At 33.2% G+C, this 22,445-nt stretch overlaps 1 protein-coding gene across 5 annotated transcripts in view; it reads left to right on the top strand.

The window, feature by feature from the left end:
• Positions 1 to 22,445, top strand: part of LOC128873303 (neogenin) — a 32,522-nt gene that overhangs the window by 786 nt on the left and 9,291 nt on the right. For 4 of the 5 annotated variants that reach the window (XM_054116822.1, XM_054116813.1, XM_054116795.1 and 1 more), the window contains exons 2-9: positions 19,097 to 19,262; positions 19,340 to 19,479; positions 20,341 to 20,508; positions 20,598 to 20,720; positions 21,036 to 21,198; positions 21,304 to 21,431; positions 21,520 to 21,679; positions 21,766 to 21,881. In XM_054116822.1, the coding sequence (XP_053972797.1) occupies positions 19,097 to 19,262; positions 19,340 to 19,479; positions 20,341 to 20,508; positions 20,598 to 20,720; positions 21,036 to 21,198; positions 21,304 to 21,431; positions 21,520 to 21,679; positions 21,766 to 21,881 (1,164 nt within the window). The remainder of the gene's footprint in view (positions 1 to 19,096; positions 19,263 to 19,339; positions 19,480 to 20,340; positions 20,509 to 20,597; positions 20,721 to 21,035; positions 21,199 to 21,303; positions 21,432 to 21,519; positions 21,680 to 21,765; positions 21,882 to 22,445) is intronic. The other variant, XM_054116803.1, reaches the window with a different exon arrangement.

The following is a 22,445-nucleotide window of genomic DNA, read 5'->3' as shown; positions in this document are numbered from 1 at the left end:
TTCGCAGTTGCCACTGTTTGCGTCTCGTCCCATCGTAGTAGTAGGCAAATATTTACGAGACCGTTCCGCGATTTTCTGTTTGCTAATCTCTTAACGCCCAGAGATTACGCTATGGAAAACGTTCTCGGATCCCTGCTCGAGAATCCAAATTATCAGACTGTGAAATATCGATTGATTTTTCGACGAAAATTTACACGCGCAAGTAGTCGAGACTCGAGATTGTTTAGGTAGCATACCCGGCACCGATTAAAACTTACAAACCATGTGATATGTATCTCAAACGATCGTGAAATAAAAATCGTTTCTACGTTCGTTGTATACAGTACACTTTTATAACGTCCTATCATTATAGAAGTAGTTGTTTCATTATATCGTTTACCACCGTATAGCTTTGAATTAAATAACGAGCCATTTGACGATCAGTACTCTCTCTATGCCGAACGAGACGAACGAAAACAATGTACGAACAAAGAATTGTGTATAAATCTAAACGAATAGTGTAATAAAAAAATCGTGGAACGTTGGTAAACAAAACTGGAATGTATAACCCTAGTAGCATTTACGGTTGGTTTCCAATAGTTGGGAATCAGTTGGGATATAGTTAGTGCTTTTGCCTACAAATGCCCAAATAAGGGCCTACGTTAAAAGGATTATGACAATTTTCCTACAAATACCCAATGTTGGGCTAAAAATTACTATAGTTGGTTAAGGGGTCTGGCCACCCTGAGCGCTCGCCAGATGGGTACTATTCTTAAAAAATTCATAAATGCGAAAGTATAGAAAAAAATATTTTTATAGCAAAAAAAGATAACAAAAAAAAATGGTGGCGGTTCGAAAATTTTGGTGGAGGCCTTCGGCACGAAACGCGCGTGGGCTGTTCCATCGTTATATTGAAAAAAAAAACAATATTACATTGTTTCCGGAGTTTGTCACAAGAGAGTAGCAATTGGATTTTTTTTTTACCATTAAGAAAATTATGGTGAGCCGAAGAAATCTTTTTTTTATTTTTCACCGAAATTTCACGATAAAAATCGTCTTAAAAAAAAAAAAACTAATCAAGTAATCGCAAAAATCCATTACTACACTTCAGATAATGTATCTAAAAGTAGTGTGTACAAACTTCAGAGCAATCGGACCGATAGTTTACGAGATTTACGTTGTATCATTTCGAAAAATGTAGTTTCGAGATAATCCCAAAAGAAAGTAAACGTGCCGTCCGATTGCTCTGAAATTTCTACACACTACTTTTAGATACATTATCTGAAGAATAGCAATGGATTTTTGCGATTACTTGATTCATTTTTTAATTAATTTTTTTTTAAGAACAGTACTCAAGAATAGTACGCCTTAATTAACAAGAAACTTGCAACAATAATACTACGTCGGACCAACCAAAGCACGCCAACGGTTAAACGTTGTTCTCAGACGTTGTGGAAATCTTGTTACAGACAAGAACCTGTTGTTATATTCTAAAATTAGTTCTTTCTATTCTTATTTATGAATAATACTAGGTTTCTAATAGTTGGGAATCAGTTGGGATATAGTTAGTGCTTTTGGCTAGAAATGGCCAAATAGGGGCCCACGTTAAAAGGATTATGACAATTTTCCTACAAATACACAATGTTGGGCTAACAATTACTATAGTTGGTTAATTAACAAGAAACTTGCAACAATAATACTACATCGAACCAAGCAAATCACGCCAACGCTTAAACGTTGTCCTCAGACCTTGTGGAAATCTTGTTACAAACGAGAACCTGTTGTTATATTCTAAAATGAGTTCTTTCCATTTTTATTTATGAATAATACTCGGGGTTTTCTATCGTTGGGCCATGGATGGCCTACTGAAGTTTTCTTATGTACAGTATATTGAAGTTTATTAATTGATTATTCATCAAATTTGTCTACTTTAATTTCAGAAAGCAAAAATGAAAACAAATGAAAAGCTTTGTTGCCGGTACAACGACGGGGCGAGTCTTTCGACTCTTGTTTCTTTTAATTTTTAATCCATGTGATGCTGGGCGGGCACCGTTGTCACCAGACAGTTCATTTTTGTTATCCATTACTTTATTTTATGTTACACATTGACATTTACAATAAAGCACGAATAATGATTGAAAATGACGTGCATGAAGCCAGCCAGCGAATTACGAATTACGAATATAATTCGCAACGCGAGTGTTTTATTTTGCGAGTTAAAGGTGAAATGATCCGTTCTAATGTAAAGCAGGTAAGTAGTAATTTAATATGGAAAGTGAAAGATCCGTTCGTACAACAGTAATGCGTATTGTTTTATTGCGTTCTATTTAATATACATTTTTAGTTCATGTGAATTTTCGTTCCTAACAACGACGGTTATAAAACAAAAAATGATCGACGAAGCCGACGGTAGGAAGCGACGAGGCACTAATGCAGTTGAACGCGTGCATTTATCACGATTAGACGTGCTTCGTATATAATATGTTTTCTATTTTATGTTTACATAATGTAGAAAGTAATTGAATTTGAAGCAACTCAAAATGGTGACAATGGAAGTGTTGGTGTTGTTCGATCGGAGTGGCTTACGCCTTTAAAAAAAGAATGCGTGTGACCTCCATATAAATTAATAGCAAAATTTAATAAAGCTTTACACAGGGGGATAATGCCCGTTAATGAACGTTACACAAAAGACTAACATCACAAAATTTCAAATAAAATATTTTTCAAATATACAAATTGCTTTTTATTTCAATTTTATTATTCAATTAAGGTGTAAATCTCATATGTAAAAGAAATAATAATCTCCGAAAAACATTCTGAAAGCTGTTTTATTGAAGTGTAGTAGAGCCAATTGTCTGGCTACTGTTGGTTTATTGTACCTAGTCAAGAGTTGGTCCTACGGAAAGAAATTTTCAGTTGACCCTTTATATTGAAAGTAACGTGGGGCCTACATTGGGTGTGATCGTTGGTTCATTGTCAGTTGAAGAAAAGGGCGAGAATCCTAACCGTTGGCCGTTGGATATGTATTTATGAGAAGAAAAAAACAGTGTTAAGTTGAGAAACACTGTGTTTCGGATGGTTATTATTTATGCAGAGGAAGTTATCTCGTATATGGTGGTGATTCGGGGTGTAATTCCGATTCCAACGATCGGGACGTGGACGCGTCCCTTGGTAATACTGTTGCAATAACGAGGGCAGTAACAGCTCCCCTGATGAAACTGACAACGAATTGGGAGAGGTACAAGGCAGAAGGCAGGGCCAGGGACTATTGTTCTAGCCCGTACCGCGGTGTACATGCACGAACACAAAAGTCTCGGTCTTCCACATTACGGATTCATTAAAGAGGTTACGCCGCCAGAAGCATTTACATTCAACACTATACAGTGTGTCTACGTATGAGTTCGGACCTCTCCTTTGACATTTTCTTTGTGTCGTCTTATTCTCGAGTATTTTCACTTTTAATTTTTTTTCTGCGTTTTCGAATTGACAATCTTTAAACGGCCATAACTCCACTAAATTACAGTGCAAACTTAAAACTAAGTATACCATTCGAAAGAGCGCTAAATTTTCCATCACCCTGATGCAAAACCGAAATTTATTACGTAGGTTTAATAACTGAAAAATTAGGTCAAACTTTACATTGTGAAAATTAAAAAAAATTTGACTATTTCTGTAATCGTTTTTCGGTTTTAAAGACATAGTTGTTCGGCGGGCACTCTTCGGGAAAAACTTCCTTGAAGTCTCAGCTTTTGAACGGTATTGTGAAAAAAAAATTGTACGGTGGTATTTTAGGGAGAAAATGTTTAAATGCAGAAAAGCGTTCAAAATGCCCGCTTCCTAAATCAAAACTTATCGGTTCTCCTGCGGCGAAAACATCGATTTTTTGCTTTGTGAAATCGATCGTGTTCCAATCTCTATATTATTTATTGGTACACCGAGGTTGATTTTGATTAAATAGTCTCTAAAAACGAAAATTCTATGGATACATGTTCAAAAACAATTATTATTCACCTCGCACTCAGGCTCTACACACGGCTGGGAGAGGCTTGAGGTGTCAAAAAGTTTTTTTTTTGTTTGTTTTTTTTTTTTAAGTTGAGGAGGCTCGGGAGTGTCACTAAAAAGTACATCAAACGCGATGTCAAGTCAATTTTAAAGTGACAAGTCGATTTTTGTTGAAAAATATCGATTTTCACCTAAAAACCCACGCTTTTCTGCATTCAAACGTCATTTTCTCCCTAAAATACCACCGTACAATTTTTTTTGACAATACCGTTCAAAAGCTGAGACTTCGAGGAAGATTTTTCCGAAGAGTGCCCACCAAATAACTATGTCTTTGAAACCGAAAAACGATTACAGAAATAGTCAAATTTTTTTTAATTTTCACAATGTAAAGTTTGACCTAATTTTTCAGTTATTAAACCTACGTAATAAATTTCGGTTTTGCATCATGGAGATGAGAAATTTAACTCTTATTTTGGTAATCTAAAACGAACGAAGTACTTCTCCTCTGCATTATAAACATACATTCAATGTAGTTCTTCAATGAATTCTTCTATTAAGAATCTTCAATAAAAATCTTCATAAAATGAGTGATGGAAAGAGATATTCTTCAATCGTAAGAAATAGTTTCTCCATCTGTGTATCATATTTATACAGTTTATCTTCAGGTTAAGAACTATGGAAAGTATTCAATTTTATGTTTCATGTTATTAAAATGAAACATATTTTATTGTATGTGTTAGATTATCAAAATAAAATATTTTATTTGCTGAAATTTTATATCCCATTTGAAATGCTATTTTATTTGAATTCTGAAGAATTTATTATTCAAAATAGTATTTAAAATATTGTCTCTATAAATATTATATCCACCTCTGATTGAAAGTTTGATAATTGAACATTTGTCGTAGTACTTCATTTTTTAACCTCGCTAAATTCACGAACACTATCCAGATCTATTTTCATTATTGCCTCACCTTTGAAATTAATTTTTCTAGTTCCTTAATGCGAAGTCCTGTCACCCATTTCCGGGTGACGTGGCATCGAATCTGTTAAAAGTAAAATGATCCGTTCTGTACGTTCGATGAAAGATCGATGAACTGAAATCAGGAGCCGACGCGCGACGTCGGTGTTGAATTTATCATGTTCTGTTTGTTTGGGTCCGTAATTGTTCAGCAGTTTGCTGTACGTTGGTAAAACCATATCGCAGACAAAGCTAACTGGTTTATTTGAGGAACGCACCCTTTTGAGACCCCTTTTATTGTTTGAACGCTTCACCACCACGATGAGCCGGAAATGGATCTTTATATCTAACTAGACGACCGTGCATGTAATAATGGAAAGCAAATAAAAAGGATAAGGATAGGAGAGGGACGACGCTCGCGAAAAGTATATCGTAAATACTACTGATTTCTACAAACGCTTTATTATTACGAACCTATCGGAATCATTAGAAAATGAAGAAATTTAATTTTTTAGATAGATAAGATAGTATCGGAATATCGACTTTTCAACGCTGAATGCTTAGTAGAGTTTAGAATACATTTTCTATCACGATGAAATCGCAAAGAGAGGCTTGCCGCATGGTTGGAATACTTTGGTACAGTAATCGTATAAATTATGGCGCAGGATAAAAAAAAATCAAGCGTTATCGTGCTTTAATTATCAGCGATCGATTTGATTTTTAGTACTTTTTCCAAGAATTATTTTCATGTTTTCACAAAAATTGTCTAGAATTAAACTGTTAATAATCGTAACCTCTTCATTGGGACTTATTGTCTATTTACAAAAGGGCTGTTGTCAATTATTTATACAATATCCTATTCAAATTTTGTAATTCTAATTTGTACGTATCATTATTTCAATCAAATTATTTAGTTATTCTTGCACATAAACGGTTTTCCAAAAGGAATTTTAGGTATTCGTTTCTTTTTAATAAAACACAGAATTTATGTAATATATTTAAATGATTAATAATAATACAACATTAAGTTTATTATCAAAAAACAAAATCCTAAAGTCCTTCGAAAAAAAATGTTTGCATGAAATCGTTAACTAAGAATTTTTTAATTGTCGAAGAGAACTATAAATACTATTTAGTCCAAAGAACGACAGTGTTTGAATTGACGTTGTCTTTAAGTAATATTATTTTATTATATTATATATTTAGTAATAGTATCTTATTTTTAAAAATACATGCATGATTCGAAATAAAATATTTATTTACTGTTTATTATTTAAAATACGTATTTTACCCAGCTCTGCTTTCAATGGCCTCGAGACGAAATTTTCACAAGTTTTAGTTTGGCAGCTAACGTGTTAACGGAGACAAACTTCGTATTAACTTTAGGATTCGGTAGATATATCGTACACTTTGTTATTGTTGGGCGAAGTGTGCACGTACCTATAAGGGCTCGTAAGTAGATTCGACGCATGAAGATCGAACACGAGCACTGGTAGCCCAAATACGGAACGGACGTGTACACAACCGCGTTTAAATGTGCTCCATGTAAAGTGGTATGTATTTACAAACGTGTATATTCCGCGACCGATGTCGTAACAACACCTTAATGGTCAGCGCCCACGCGGCGTATGCGCGTGCATATTGATGTATAGGGTGATTTACCTAAGACAGTTTCTGTACGTTGACAATCCTCGATTAATTTTATTTCAACACTTTCTTCTTTTTATTTTATATGCGATCAAGCGAATTATGCGAGTCAGTTGGGTTGGTGAAAATGTACAAAATGGACTCGATTTTAAATATTAACCAGGTAAACATAGAAATTTAGTAATAAATTAACTAAAGAAACTATATCGAAGTAAATTTATTTAAACGTTTCGATTATAATAGATTTTTATTCTATTCGATGATGTATATTTCTGTTATTCTGTGTAAAAAAAAAAAGGAAAGTAACGTAAGGAGTAAGTAAATATTAAATGCGATTAACTTTGTCTTTCACTGTATTTTTATTAATCGTGCTTGATACTAGTTTATGGACCCTTTGTATTATTTTCTATTTTTCCATGAAGTATCGGGAGGTGGAGGATGTATATTACTTACAGTTTAGTGTGATTACTAGACTGCGGATCTTTATGCATTTATAGGAAATTTGAATGTGCAAGAACCTACAAAATATAAATAATATGTATGAACATAAAAAAGATTAAAAGTAAAGTTTACGTTATAATATTTGCAGAATAAAATAAATTCCTAATTTGAATGCGCAAGAACCTACAAAATGCAAACAATATGCAAGAACACAAAAAAGATTGAAAGTAAAGTTCATGTTACAATATTTGCAGAATAAAATAAATTCCTATTTAGGTTGAATTTTTGTAGGCATGTTCGCGAAGATTTTATTTAACATAAAGATCCGCAGTCTAGTGATTACAATATGGTAGCCTATAATTTAGTTGATTAAATTTATTGTAAAGTTCCAAAGAATAGGATCTCTTCAGTCTACGTGTGTGATCTATGTATAGTGTTATTCTGAGTTGGGTGACAAAGGGATTCGTTCTCCCTTATTAAAGTTTTGTAAATTTTATCGTATCGTTGTCTCTTTTTTTTTTTAGTGAAAGAATTACGATAACTTGATGTTGCATCACAATAGCAATTCCATTAGTGCGATATCCTGTCGCATGTGTTATCCTTTCGAGGCAGTGCATCATTTAGTCGATTCTTGTCTTTCTTGGACGTCTCGCGGAACAGCGTACGGAAGTAGTAACAGTCACGTTACGAAGAGGATAAAAGGAGAGAAAGATGGATGAAACCCGGTTCGGGGAATTCATTTATCGATCGCAAAAGTCAAGCTAGATTTCCCTGGGTTTCTGTATATCAGCCCTCGTGCTCCCTCCGACCCCAACTGTCGCGAACAATTAATTGATTTTCTCCGAGAAGGGATCGTAATATCTTTCACCCTCGTCCTCGTTCTCGTCCTCAGTTTATTAGTATTTATGAGACACCCTGTAGATTTGTCGTTCCACGGTGTATACGTACCTTGCCTTCCTTCACGGTCTGTTCGTCACATGTCGAGTACTTTTACCGCGTTTTTCAACATTCTCCCTCCTTCCCTTTCCGACTTCCATGGGCATGCAAACTCGCCCCGCGAATTAATCCAGCCTGTGAAAAAATTCCAAAGATTTATCGTCGATCGAAAATATTCTTACAAAGTGCGACGAACAAGCCCAGTTGCTGATGTATTTTGCCCTCGAGTCATATTGGTTAACTCCTCCGTGCCCCTAAATGCAGTAATTAAATATTTATTAACGCGCATCGATCTCTTTCGTCGTAAATTGCGATTTTATAGTACAAAAACAGCTTAAGAAAACAAGTCGTTACTGTAAAAATACAGCAATGGTATATGTGTTATAAACTGCAGACAATCAATAAGAAAAATCTACGAACAAAAAAGAAATATCTTCTAACAACATAATTTGACTATACTGAAATGCCCACATGTATGAAGTAAACCAGTTGCAATTGGAGTGTCAGTTGCAAGTATCATCAGGCCACAAACAGTCGTTGGCAGTATTTGAGATACGTAAATAATCTATGTATGCATTTGTGTAAATTAAATAAATCAAATTTGAAATTATGTCAGAGTCGTAATGACAAATAAATAAAGAATACAATGCAACAAATGGAAAACTCTTCTTTGTTAAATTATTAGTCGAACCGTGCATTGTAGTAATAAGCGTTTCAATAATGGGTAACCTAAAGAAAAATAGTAATGCATTAAATATTAACAATAAATATCCCTTTGTAATGTTTTTAGCACGTCTGAAAAAACATATATACTTTATTTATATTGAAGTAGTATTAACGCTTAATCTTAGCAGCATTAATGATTATTTACATTGCATACTCTTGTAAATGCCCAAAAACATCAGTTCTAACTATTTTCCAATAATCTATTAACATGAAATACTTTACTATACTTTTAATTTGAAAAACAATGAAATAAGAGAAATAGAGAATAATTATTACAGAAAATTCTGTAATTCTTCTGTAGTTCTGAAATGTTCGAGAAGCGTTGCGTTGAAATAGTGAAATTCAACTTTGTGATGTATTAATACAATTAATGATAATGAATACAGTGTTGTATATTAATAATATACTAGTCCCGCGAGTTTATATTTTGAAAACGTTAGCGATGTTGATAGTCCTAAACTATCCTAAACTACTAGAACGCCTTTAGAGCTTCCAGTGCCCAGTTCACTTTATCCTAAATGCGGCCCTGGTGACGAATATGTCTGCACGAGGATTGCATCCGTGACGGGGAAAAAAAGGGAACAAAAGAACGTTAACAGCTCTATCGGTAGCGTGGTTTTACTATTCTTTTGCTGGGTATTTCGTAAAAACGGTACAGATACCGATAAAAGGTGAAAGTATCATTACTTTCTAAACATTTTTGCTTAAGCGTAAATCGTTTTACGAGTCACGAGAAAACGTTTCGCATCTCGAAACGATTCTCGCATCCATCGTGTGAACCTTATCTACCTACAGGAAATTATCCGATATATGTAGCTCGTCCGAGATAGCGACTTCAAGACTTGCTGTAAGTTTGTACATGATACTTTCGTGCCCCCTCCTTCTCACTCTTCCGCTCCCGTTATGCTACTAAACAAGACGTATAAACCAATGCTTGACAAACACTCTCCATGCAGCCTATTAAATAATTCGCAATACGACCTACAAGAGGTTGATTCTTTGTCTAAAGATAACGAAAAAAGCGCTACATACTTATCCTCTATGGGACTTTTTTTTGTTTTAATTATTAGATTGTCCCAAAAGTTTCTTTCGTGAGTTGCATTCAATTATTTTCTGTAGCAGTGTTTATATAAATAGACAATCTAATTTCTTAGCGAAATGAATCGTACACAATTCAGTAATGTAACATAAAACATACAATATTGCGTATATATTAATTATTAATAAAACGAAAGAAACTTTTGGGACAACCTAATACTTTGTTTAAGGTCACATCAACTACATGGTTATTAGTAGACTGCGGATCTTTATGCAAAATAAAATCTTTGTAAACGTACCTACAAACACTGAATCTAAATAGGAATTTATTTTACTCTGCAAGTATTATAATATAAACTTTACTTTCAATATGTTTTATATTATTTGCTACTGTATCCATTCTATAGTTCCTTTCACGTTCAGATTTTCTATAAATGCATAAAAATCCGCAGTCTAGTTATTAGTGACTACGTTAATATCTACAATTCAATTGCAATTTATTCATTATTTCACATTTCGTTAATATATCTAGTTTGAGAACTCTATGGGACTTTGTTCTTACAATAATAAGATTTAAATGGTTCTGGAGGCTGTTAAATATACTTTAAACAGATTTCAGATGCGTCAGAGTAAATTACACTAAATTACGATTTTTTAGATAAAGCTTTATTCGTTTTGTGTGTGTACGCGCGCGCGCGCGCGCGCGTGTGTGTGTTATGTGGTTTCTGTGTCTAGTATGTGATATGTGATTTGTAAAAGATTTTTTTGAGGTACAACGATATTGTATAGATGATACCAAAATTATATTTCACAAGAAATGCGACACACGCCACTCTAAATCATATTATATCTCACGAATAGAATGCGGATCTTTATGCATGTATAGGAAAATTGAACGTGCAAGAAATTACAAAATGCAAACAATATGCAAGAATATAAAAAAGATTGAAAGTAACGTTCATGTTATAATATTTGCAGAATAAAATAAATTCCAATTTAGGTTCAATTTTTCTAGGAACGTTCACGAAGATTTTATTTTGCATAAAGATACGGAGTCTACTCTTGAACCATATAAAAATGTAACCATCGTCGTACAAGAGTAGGACAAGTACAACGAAACGACATAAAAAATCATACTCGGTACAAAAATCACATATTTCGTACAAATATATGTGCAATATAAGCACGTACGAATGGGATTGTTGTCTTCTTTATGTAACGAATAATGTATTGGTCAACCTTTGTTCATTGAACTCTTATTCCAATGAAAATGTATACGAAAAAACGTTCTATTTCACTTAAAAAAAAAAGGAGCTGAATTTGGTAAATCTGGTTTTTTAAATATAAGGTCTTGTAGAAAAAAAAGTTTATTCCCCATTTTCAACCGTATTATGCGACGATCTTTTTTTATTGTAGCACAAGTTACTGGACACCCTGTGTATAATAAGGTGCAGTGGTTGTTCGGTGTAGTTTACCTCGCGCGTACACTGCAATGGTTCTCCTCTTGATCTATTTCGGTATGCCGTGCGGTAGGTTGTCGCCCGCACTCATAAATCAAATAGTCAGACGGCGAACGGTTTATTTTCCTTGAGAATGCACCGTCCTGGTGCTATTGGGCGCCGAATTTTGCACGTTCCTTTTCCCTTTCCTTTTTTCTTTTTTTTCTTCTTTTATGTATCGACGTCTAGTTCGCGCCACTAGAAGTTGGAAGTGGCCAGAAGGCACCAGACGGAAGTAATCCGTAACGATTTTCGGTGGAGCTTGAAACTTGACAATCGAAAGAACGAAATAGAATCGATCGATACGTTTTCGTTCGACTGTGCGAACATGCTTGCACTTTACTCAAATATTCGAACTTACAATCAGTCAAACCTCGATATAGCGGATTAATCGAAACAAAGAGGTGTCCGTTAAAGCCTTATGCTTAAAAAACCGTTTATGCAAAACCAAAAGACCGTTAAATGTCAGATTATATACAGTGAAGTGCATAAGTCTACCAATAAATGCAGATTTCGTATAATTCATTTTATATTGCTATTAACATTAAGTTATACACGAAATGAATATGACAGAAACATTTTGCACTATTTAATGTAATATAAACCATTTTTTAAGTTCTCAATGTGCTGTTGGTATAATTATGCTCTTCACTGTATTTTCACGTCGTTTCTCAGCTATGCCTTATTCGATTGTACCCAACTCTTTTTTAGCTTTTTCTACAAAGTCTAAACTACAAAACAACGGTGAGTTCTTTCAAGAAACATTCTCAGAAAAAAACCAGGACAACTATGAAAAAAAAATGTTCGCGTGTTATTCACCCTCTTTTTATTTTTATTTCGTTAATTAAGTACGATTTAGACAATCCGCCATCACTGTTTTGTAGATAAGGCGTTTCTGCATAAACAAAAATTTGTCCGGGTTCAATAGGTAAACTGCAGCCTGAGTAAATGGTACCGAAAGATAAAAAAGTATGATTTTTCAGGAAACTCAAAAAACCAATACAAGGCATTTTTTTTTTTTTTTTTTTTTTTTTTTTGTTATATCAGCTTTAGTATAAGTATACCGACGCGTGTACCAGAACGGTCCAGTGTAACTCGCTGGGAGGCGTCAGTGTTCGATTCTTCAGAGAAATCGGAAAAAGATTGATTTGTTCTAAACTAATTTATTTTCGACTAATTTATTTGGAATAGTTTTCTGAAGGAAGTATAGAAGTTATAATACTATACAACTCACGATTAGTAATGTACCGACATAGAACCGTGGAAAATGAATTCTAAAGTCGTTAAATCGAGGTTTGACTGTATTTAGAAACAAAGAAAGAAATTTAATGTTCTACGATGAGAATTACACACTCTGTGTCGATCGTTGAAGACGTGTTCGGGTTGCGATGGTTGCACGGCGAGGTGACAGACCACCGTGAGCGTGAAACCGTAACCTAATAACCGTAGACAGTGCTTCTCAATTTTGTGGAAGCGTCGATTCAATTAGATTCGTCGTTAACTGACAACTATTATCGATTGCGTGCCTCTTTTGATTGCGCGCCAAAAAAAGTTGCGCAGTTTTATTTCTGAATAGCATTTCTCGATACTGCTACTTTGAAAACTTTTCATTAGTCGCTATGTACCGCGTTCGATACTTTCATCGATGAATATTCTTTATACTTTTCTCTCGGGTTATATTTCATTATGCACATGCCCCTTTCTAGCCTGTTTTTTCAATGAGGGTTTTTAGTACTTTTGTAACGGTTTCGTAGAAAGTCAGATTCTAAAGACGAGGCATTCCTACCGGAAGATTGTTAGTTCGGGAAAATATTCATAATTGTCCGCATATAATGCACATCTCTTTCATAAAGATTCTTAAGAATTTCACGAGCAAGAATTTAACGAGCTAGATGGAATTCCTTCGGTCGTGTCCATCTCACTCTGTTGCATGAATAGAAAAATTCTACTATGAAAATAATAAGTAATTAAACAAGCAACGGTAATGAGATGATGTACATGCGTGTAGTAGTGGACTTGAAAATATCTATATACATATAAATAAAATTGAAGTGTCTGTGACTTCGAAATAATGGTTTTTTAAGCTCCTACATGGCTTTTCGCACTTTGCTAAAACCCAAACACGCTTTTGCAAAATTGTTGTCTGTCTATCTATCTGTCTTTTTACACGAGCTAATCTCCGAAACTACCAAACCGATTTTAAAAATTTGTTCAGTAATACAAAGCTACACTATCCCTGAGTAAAATAGGCCATATTTTATTTTGATAAAAATATGTTTTCAATTTGAAATCTCAACATTTGTAAATCAAGTGGGACGGAAACTTCTTGCTTGGCTACTTTATCGGTGTACGCTACCCAAATGGTTAGACATGCGTGTAAATAATGTAATACAAAAATATTGGTTATTAATAGATCTAAAAAAAAGTCACCGACACTATTACATATAATAAAGGGACGTTCAAAGAAGAGAAATTGACATTGTAGATTTAATTGGAATGTATATGTTACGGTGAATGCGATAAACTGGGATTATGCATAATCCTCAATGAAGTCGGTGAATGTGATAAATTCTGGAATATTTATCAAGTAATGGTTAACGTGATAAATGCATTTAAATGGTCCCCGGAACTAATGTGTTCATGAAATCTGAAAACCGTCGCGAAACCGTACTTCGCTGGAAAAAGGGGTTAAAAAACTTAAAGTTAGGGCGCTCCTAACTATATTTCAAGATCGAATTTGATGCTATAACTTTGCGAAAGCATTCTTCGCATGGTTAGAAAGAGTTTTAAGAAAAAGAAAGTCGATTTTTTAGACCTGCTAGACCAGACTCGCACCTTAAACCACAATAACGTTTCTTGTGTTAAAAATAAATTGAAAATTATAAGATGAACTTTAAGGGTACTTATTAGGTATAATATATTGATCTTTATAAAAAAAGAATCATTTTATCATCTGGGAAATTTCACGAAGATAAAATTTGCCATTTATAGTATGTTATTTGGTCGGATAGTTCAGGAGATAATGAAAAATGAAAATAATTGACAAAGAAATGAATTATAAGTCATTCATCACACGACCGAATTCGATATTTACATTTACATTTAAAAATCTATCTCTAGATTACACCCAGTTAAATGCCTTCAGGTGTTACGAAGTACCTAACTACATACTTACATAAACACTACAATAATCATTGTATCTACACGAATGAACAATACAATTACGAACGTGATATAGAATAGGAATAATATTAATTATAAGCATTATTTAAAGACATAAGAGCTAAAATTAACGATTAATACAGCAAAATATACAGGGTGGTCCACCTAAGTAAGGCCACCTAAATATCTCCTCTAATTGCGGGGGTACAAAAAATATTTTGTATGCTATTTGAATGGTTTGAAAAAACTATTGCAAAAGATTTCTTTTTTCTAGGGTAATTTTTTTCGGAGTTTACAAGGTTATCGATGTTTTTTTCCGTATAAATGTATAATTTTTTTAATCGCATCGTGTAGCTGATGTGAAAATACGTTCAGATATGTACATTACATGATCTTGAAATGACCTTTGAGTTCAAAAATTAAATGGAAACGAAAAATTGATCCTGATGGAGAGACACATGATACGGATGAAATTTTTTTTCACGGAGTATTCGTATTATGCTTGTTTTGGAAATATTAGTTACTCGGTCCAATTGTCGTGTACTAACATGCGGATTTTCGGCTACTTTTTCCATAATAAATCTCGTATTTAATTGATTTGTAACATTATGGGTTCGCGTATGCTTCTTCGTATTGACACTACCTCACTTTCAAAAAAATGCTTGACCACCTTTTCATATGTACTACACGATGGACAGTTGCGTTTAGGAAATTTCGCTCGTTACAATCGAACAGCTTGTCTTAAACACTGATCACTTTTACCATAAATCAGAATCATATCAATTTTCTCTTGCTTTGAATAACTCATCGCGAAGGATAATATCCATAAACTGACGAGCTGTTTAAAAATTATCAGATTTCTGCGGTGTCAGAAGTCATACGTAGTGTAAACGTGTTTATTTACTCTTACAGATTCCCGAACGACGTCTTCGTCTGTAAAGTCTCGACAGACAACAATTTTTCGTTTTCATTTAATTTTTGAACTCAAAGGTCATTTCAAGATCATGTAATGTACATATCTGAACGTATTTTCACATCAACTACACGATGCGATTAAAAAAATTATACATTTATACGGAAAAAAACATCGATAACCTTGTAAACTCCGAAAAAAATTACCCTAGAAAAAAGAAATCTTTTGCAATAGTTTTTTCAAACCATTCAAATAGCATACAAAATATTTTTTGTACCCCCGCAATTAGAGGAGATATTTAGGTGGCCTTACTTAGGTGGACCACCCTGTATATACTACAGACAACGACAAAGTTCTATACGACAAGTTATATATATTATTATAATAATAAAAATGTTTATTTATTAGTTCAACATGTCTACTATTACGTGTTAAAAAACATTGATATCCCAGAATTATTTGTTATATAAAATAAAAATTGTTTTTCCTTCGCATGTACAATAATAGCTCGTTAATACAATTTTGTCGAAATGCAACTTTCTACGAAGTTAAAATTGTGTTTCGAGATTGTTGAAGATTAGATAATTTAACATTTGTCATAGTATTTCATTTTTTACCCTATTTAATTAACAAATCTAATCAAAATTTATTTTCATTACTGTCTCACTTTTGGAATTAATTTATTTAGTTCCTGAATGAAAAGTTCTGTCACCTATTTCTGAGTGATGCGGCGACCAACGTATTAAGCCAAATTCATTTAAGCGGCGTCGAATAATTCTGGCACTAATTGCTTTATCAAAATCTGATAGTATTTCTAATATTACATATAGCGATTTTTAATCTATTTGTCCCAGATGAGCAGTGTATTTTTCTGTCAGTTCCAACTTGTGTTTTTCGAGATACTAGTTTTCCAGCAATATTATTTATTATCACATAACGCTCAATATATACAGGATGTCCCATTTTAACTTGAACACCGTAATAACTCGAATACATGAGGTTTTAACAAAAAATGTGTCCGACAAAAGTTTTATGGTTCTGAGGGTGACAAAAGGTAGAGTTATCCATTCATGACGGCCATTTTTTAAAATCGTTGTCGATTTTTTTGTCCTCGTGAAAATTGTAACTGGTATTGAGACGAGTACAACGATTTTTCTTTTTTTTTTTTTATTCGGATCCTTTTGACCGAGTTACAACGCTTTAAAGTTTGTCATTTTCCAAATTCAATTTGTGTGTATGTGTCATTCACACGCAACAAAGAGGATCCTTATCACTGTTACACACGTACACGCACGCACAAACTGAATTTGGAAAATAACAAACATTAGCGCTATAACTCGATCAAAAATGATCCGAATGAAAGGAACAAAACAAAAACCGTTGTGTTCGTCCCAATGCCAGCTACAATTTTCGTTAGAGCAAGAAACTCGGTTTCCATAAGAAACTGAGAGACCACTAAATAGAGACCTCAGTAATATTGGAATACCAAAGGAAGATGCACAGATTGATATAACAAAAAGAATCTTAGAAAAATGGAACCAAGAGTGGTTAATGACTAAACATACTGATCTTCACGAGTCAAGAGAAAACATTTTCAAGAAATTCTGCTGTTTCTCTGCCAAGAATAGAACAAATTCTAATAACCCGATTAAGAATAGGTCACACAAGACTAACACATAGCCACCTAATTACAAAAGAAAACCCCCCATACTGCACAAACTGCAATACAAAAATCACAGTTAAACATATACTAGAAGAATGTCCATTGTACGATAATATACGCGAAACAGGAAGCCAACCAAACACCCTGAAGAACAGTTTAAACGACAAGAGTTGCATACTAAAAATCGTATCATATTTACAAAGGACAAGATTAGCAGAAGAAATATAGGCCACATATAGACAGGACACTACAGTTAAATTATTAACTATATATTTTTTTTATTATTAGATGTAAGAAATTTGTTATCTAAGTATAAGTTATTATCTATGTAAATTATTTATGACTAACATATGTAATTTATAGTATGTAAAGAAAATGTAATTCACAGTGGTCGCTAATGGCATAAATTCTGATGCGACATTAAATAAATAAATTATTATTATTCGGTTTCCATTTAAAAAAAAATAGTCGTCATAAAAAAATATCGTAAATGGCGTCATTCATAATCGAATTGATAACTCCATCTTCTGTCTCCCTCGGAACCATAAAATTTTTATTTGAAACATTTTTTGCTAAAACCCTATGTTTTCGAGTTATCAAGGTGTCCAAGTTAAAACAGGGCAAACTGTATACCTGCATAACTCGACAACAAGCAAAATATGCCATTTGAAAATTCTTTGTTTGCCACTGTTCCTTCGGCGAAGGGAATATTCCACGGTGTATCGACAGCGTAGTATTCAAAGGAAAAAGGTTTGCGGTCTGTAGAAATCATTCGGATCAGAGCTTCATAAAATTGTTCCGTCGAGATTCTTTTATATCCTTTGTTCTCGCGATGCGAAGGGCTATTCAGAAATGACGTTGAATCGTCCTGCATTGCGGTTGTGTATGTATATTGTACATACGTCGCATCGAACGATCGCAAAGCCTCGAAAAAGGAAAAAAAAGAAGATGGAAAAGAAAGGACGAAAAAGAGTATTTAGACACTCGGCTCGGGTGTCTCAGCAAAGGGCCAAAGGGTGCTTCTGTAGGGTTGCCGACCTTTATCCCTTCTCTTTTCCCAAACTACTACTGCGCACTTGCACATCTTCTTCCATCCCCTAGATAAACCGTCCAGTTTTCACGTTCTATCGTCGTAATACTTAGACGCTTACGCACGTGTTGAGAAACTTGCGAAATGCAATTGAAATTTGATAGTACCATGACCCCTATCGAGTTTACCCTCATGATAGCTAGCAAACTAGATATCTACTCAATTACCTTGTCTTGAACAGGTCTTTTTTCTTAATCATGGACTTCAGCAAACATATACAGTGGGTGTAGAAAGTATTCGTACACCGATCAATTTCCCAAAAAACTATGTAAAATTGTAATTTATTAACTTATTTTCTATAAACAATGACAATCTACATATTCTCGGATATCTCTAGAATAGATAGATTAAAAAAAAAATAGCTATTTATGTAAGTTGCGAAATTAACAAGAAAAAAACAATTAATCGATAGAAATGTTGAAGCAATAATTATTCGCACAACTGTTTAATTCTTAAAACTTGATTAAAAAATAAAAGAAATTACATTAATTTATAAGTATATGTATAATACTTCCTTCGTGGGATTTCCTTTTGATTTTATAATTATTGTAACTTTTCGAAGCATTAAATTAACTAAATTATTAGTTATTCTCTATTAGAACCTTTTTTAAAAGTACTTTACTGAAAATTTTACGTTTTCTAGTTCGTACGGAGCAATAAACTAATGTGTTTACGTAACAAACTCTACTGTAAATGATCATAAGATAATTTTGTACGTCATAAGAATCGTACAAATAGTTATGCCGCTAGATTCTATACTTTTACCCACCTTTTGCATTGTTTTGTTAATTTCACAAATTATATTAACTAGTAAATGTTGTTTGGACTATATTTATCTTATAGACTTCCGAGAATATGTAAAACATCATTGATTATAAAAAAAGAAGTTAAGAAAGTACAATTTCACACAAAAGTTTGTTGGGAAATTGATCGGTGTACGAGTACATTCTACATCCACTGTACTTACAAGCTGGTGTTTCTTCGCAATGAAAAACAAATTTGCTCTTTTAAATTATACTTTAATTTTTGCTCTTCACAGCTAGTGCAGGTGGTTTGTTCTTCACTATCGAGCCGCGCGATGTAGTCGTCGAGCAAGGAGGTCCAGCGAGATTGGATTGCGAAGCAAAAAGTAGTTTTGGGGAACCAATTATACAGTGGCGAACCGACGATGGTCAACCAATTAATTTTATTGGGGACAGTTATCGGTAAGATTATCGAATTTCAAAATGTCGCTTTACCATTGAAACATTCAGTTTCTATATTCTTTCTTTCTTGCTTGCAGATCTCAGCTAGCAAATGGAACCTTATATATTAATAGTGTTTACAGTAGTAGTCCAGAATTGACTGGAAGCTATCAGTGTTTAGCTTCCATAGATAAAGTTGGGGCAATTGTTTCTCGACCAGCTACAATTAAACTTGCAAGTTAGTACTCAGCATTATTACTTAGTCTTCTTTAGAATTATCATACTATATATTGTATTTGATATTTAGTGGACGAAATTTGTATAGGGACACTGCTGTATTTAATAGAAGAAACTAAGTATATTTTAATAAAATTTCAAAAACATAAAGATTATATGAAGAAATGGTATAAATTAAGAAACCAATATTAGAAACCAAAAGGCTGTTTTATTTGATTCTAAACAAAATATAATACTAAAACATACAGAAAAATAGCGAAATTACAATAAAATAAACGCAGAAAAATACATACATTGATTTGTTGGAAGATCGTCTAATTCCATTGCCGAAGCAAATTATAATGACAATGTAATATTTTAATAAGATAATGCACCTGTCCACAATGCAAGAAAGAGCGGTATACAAAAATAATAAGCAATATAATAACATCAAAGAGCTAAAAAACATTATAAGGCAAGAATGGAACTAAATCTATGTTATTACATTGCAATACCTAATTTGGAGTATGCAAAACAGGGTATTTCAAGCCATTAGGCGTAATGGTAAAAGTACCAGTTATTAATAATTATCATGCTTTTAATAATATATTAGTACACTGTTCGTATACAAATTTCGCAATTATTCTGTATGTTTTAATACTATATTTTGTTTATAATAAAATAAAACAGTCTTTTTGGTTTCTAATATTGATTTCTTAATTTGAACCATTTCTTCATATAATCTTTATGCTTTTGAAATTTTATTAAAATATACTTAGTTTCTTCTATTAAATACAGCAGTGTCCCTATACAAATTTCGTCCACTGTATACATAAAAAAAGTGTTAAAAGACTAGAATTATATAAACAATTTTATTTTAAAGGTTTACCAGGATTCGAAAAGGAACCTCAAGACACAATGGTTTATCCAGGGCAAATTGCATATTTAAGTTGCATGCTCCCTTCATCCTCTAGCTCGTTAAGTATACAGTGGTTAAAAGACGAACATCCACTAGTGCTCGATGGTAGCCGAATGACAGTTTTACCATCAGGTATATATTATCTGAGCTAATGCAGCTGCAGCAAAAGTTTCACTATATTCATGCAAAAGATACTAACGATTCTCTTCAATGCTGAATAGGTGCATTGGAGATTGATGACGTTAACATACAAGATATTGGATCGTACAGATGTAACGCTAGTAGTTATGGACAATATAGACTCAGTAATAAAGCACAATTAGGATTATTGACAAGCGATATTGGTTAGTATGATTCTTAAAAGTTGTTATAACATAAGATGCATTGTCGATGAAAGAAAAAAAACTTTATCCAGAAGTTACGAAACTATATGAAAGGTAGTCCTGTAAAGAATAGAAACAATTTCTGCAAGCTTTATAGACAAAATATTTTTGTTGCAATTATTTTAATTAATTCAGGATTAAGTTGCTTTCGTTGATTTCAATTGACCTTATTTCTCACTCATTTTCACTCAGCATATTTATCAAATTCATAAAATACATGAGTAGTATAGTTAATACAATGTAACGCTACCTTAATTCCTTAACTTTGTATTATAGATCAAGAAAGCACACCACCAGTCTTCATTGCTAAACCGTTGCAACAAGAAGTTATCGAAGGATCCACGGTAACCCTCGAGTGTGCTGCTAATGGTTATCCAAAGCCAAGTATACTTTGGTTGAAAGATGGTGTTGCGATTGATTTTGCATCTCTCGATTCTAGGTGTGCAATTAGAATTTATTTACGTAACGAGGAAATAAGAATACTTAAAATAGAGATAATGAAACTAAAATTTTAATCTTTATACAAGTCGCATTTATTATCTAGGTACCGTCAAGTTGCTGCATCCAGTCTTGTAATTAGTAATGTACGAGAAATAGATGACGGTTCATATCAATGTCGTGCGGAAAACGAAGTCGAAACATTGGATGCAGCCGCTGATTTAATTGTACAAGGTATTTGATTTTGACATTGCACACAGTGATTATTTTATTTTTTTATCTTTTGTCTTCGAATACTAACGTACTTTCGTTTCACGTTTAGTCCCACCAAGATTTATAAAAATGCCAGAAGATAAGGTAGCTAGCGAGCATCAAGATTTAGAATTTGAATGCGAAATCTATGGGAAGCCAGAGCCAAAAATTACCTGGCTCAAAAATGGAGAGCGAATCACTTTCAGTGAATACTGGCAAATCATAAATGGGTAAGTCTTTAATACGTAATTCGTTATGATGAACCAAAAATGAACAATATCACCAGGTAAATTTTTCTTCGTGCAATTACTTCCAGTAGTTACCTTAGAATTAACGGCCTACTAGCTATAGATGCTGGAATTTTTCAATGTATCGGAACAAATTCTGCCGGAAGTATACAAGCTGCAGCACGTCTAACAATTAATCAACCTAGTGAGTATTTGTTTTATAGTTTAAGACATCTGTATGAAACTTTTCACGCATACAGTGGGTGTAGAAAGTATTCGTACACCGATCAATTTCCAAAAAAACTATGTAAAATTGTAATTTATTAACTTATTTTTTATAAACAATGACATTCTACATATTCTCGGATATCTCTAGAATAGATAGATTAAAAAAAAATAGCTATTTATGTAAGTTGCGAAATTAACAAGAAAAAAACAATTAATCGATTTACTGTTTAATTTTTAAAACTTCATTAAAAAAAAAAGAAATTTACAATTAATTTACAAGTATATAATACTTCCTTCATGGGATTTCCTTTTGATTTTATAATTATTGTAACTTTTCTAAGGATTAAATTAACTAAATTGTTAGTTATTCGAAGTGGGATCTTCTTCAATTTCTCTATTAGAGCCATTTTTTAAAAGTACAATACTTTACTGGAAATTTGATGTTTTCTAATTCGTACGGAGCAATAAACTAATGTGTTCTTACAAACTCTACTGTAAATGGTTCGTCATAAGAATCGTAGAAATACTTATTACTTTTATA

This window comes from Hylaeus volcanicus, chromosome 1 (genome assembly GCF_026283585.1).
Source record: "Hylaeus volcanicus isolate JK05 chromosome 1, UHH_iyHylVolc1.0_haploid, whole genome shotgun sequence".
NCBI lineage: Eukaryota > Metazoa > Arthropoda > Insecta > Hymenoptera > Colletidae > Hylaeus > Hylaeus volcanicus.
Note: the sequence above shows the minus strand (reverse complement) of the source record. Positions and strands in the feature narration are given on the sequence as shown.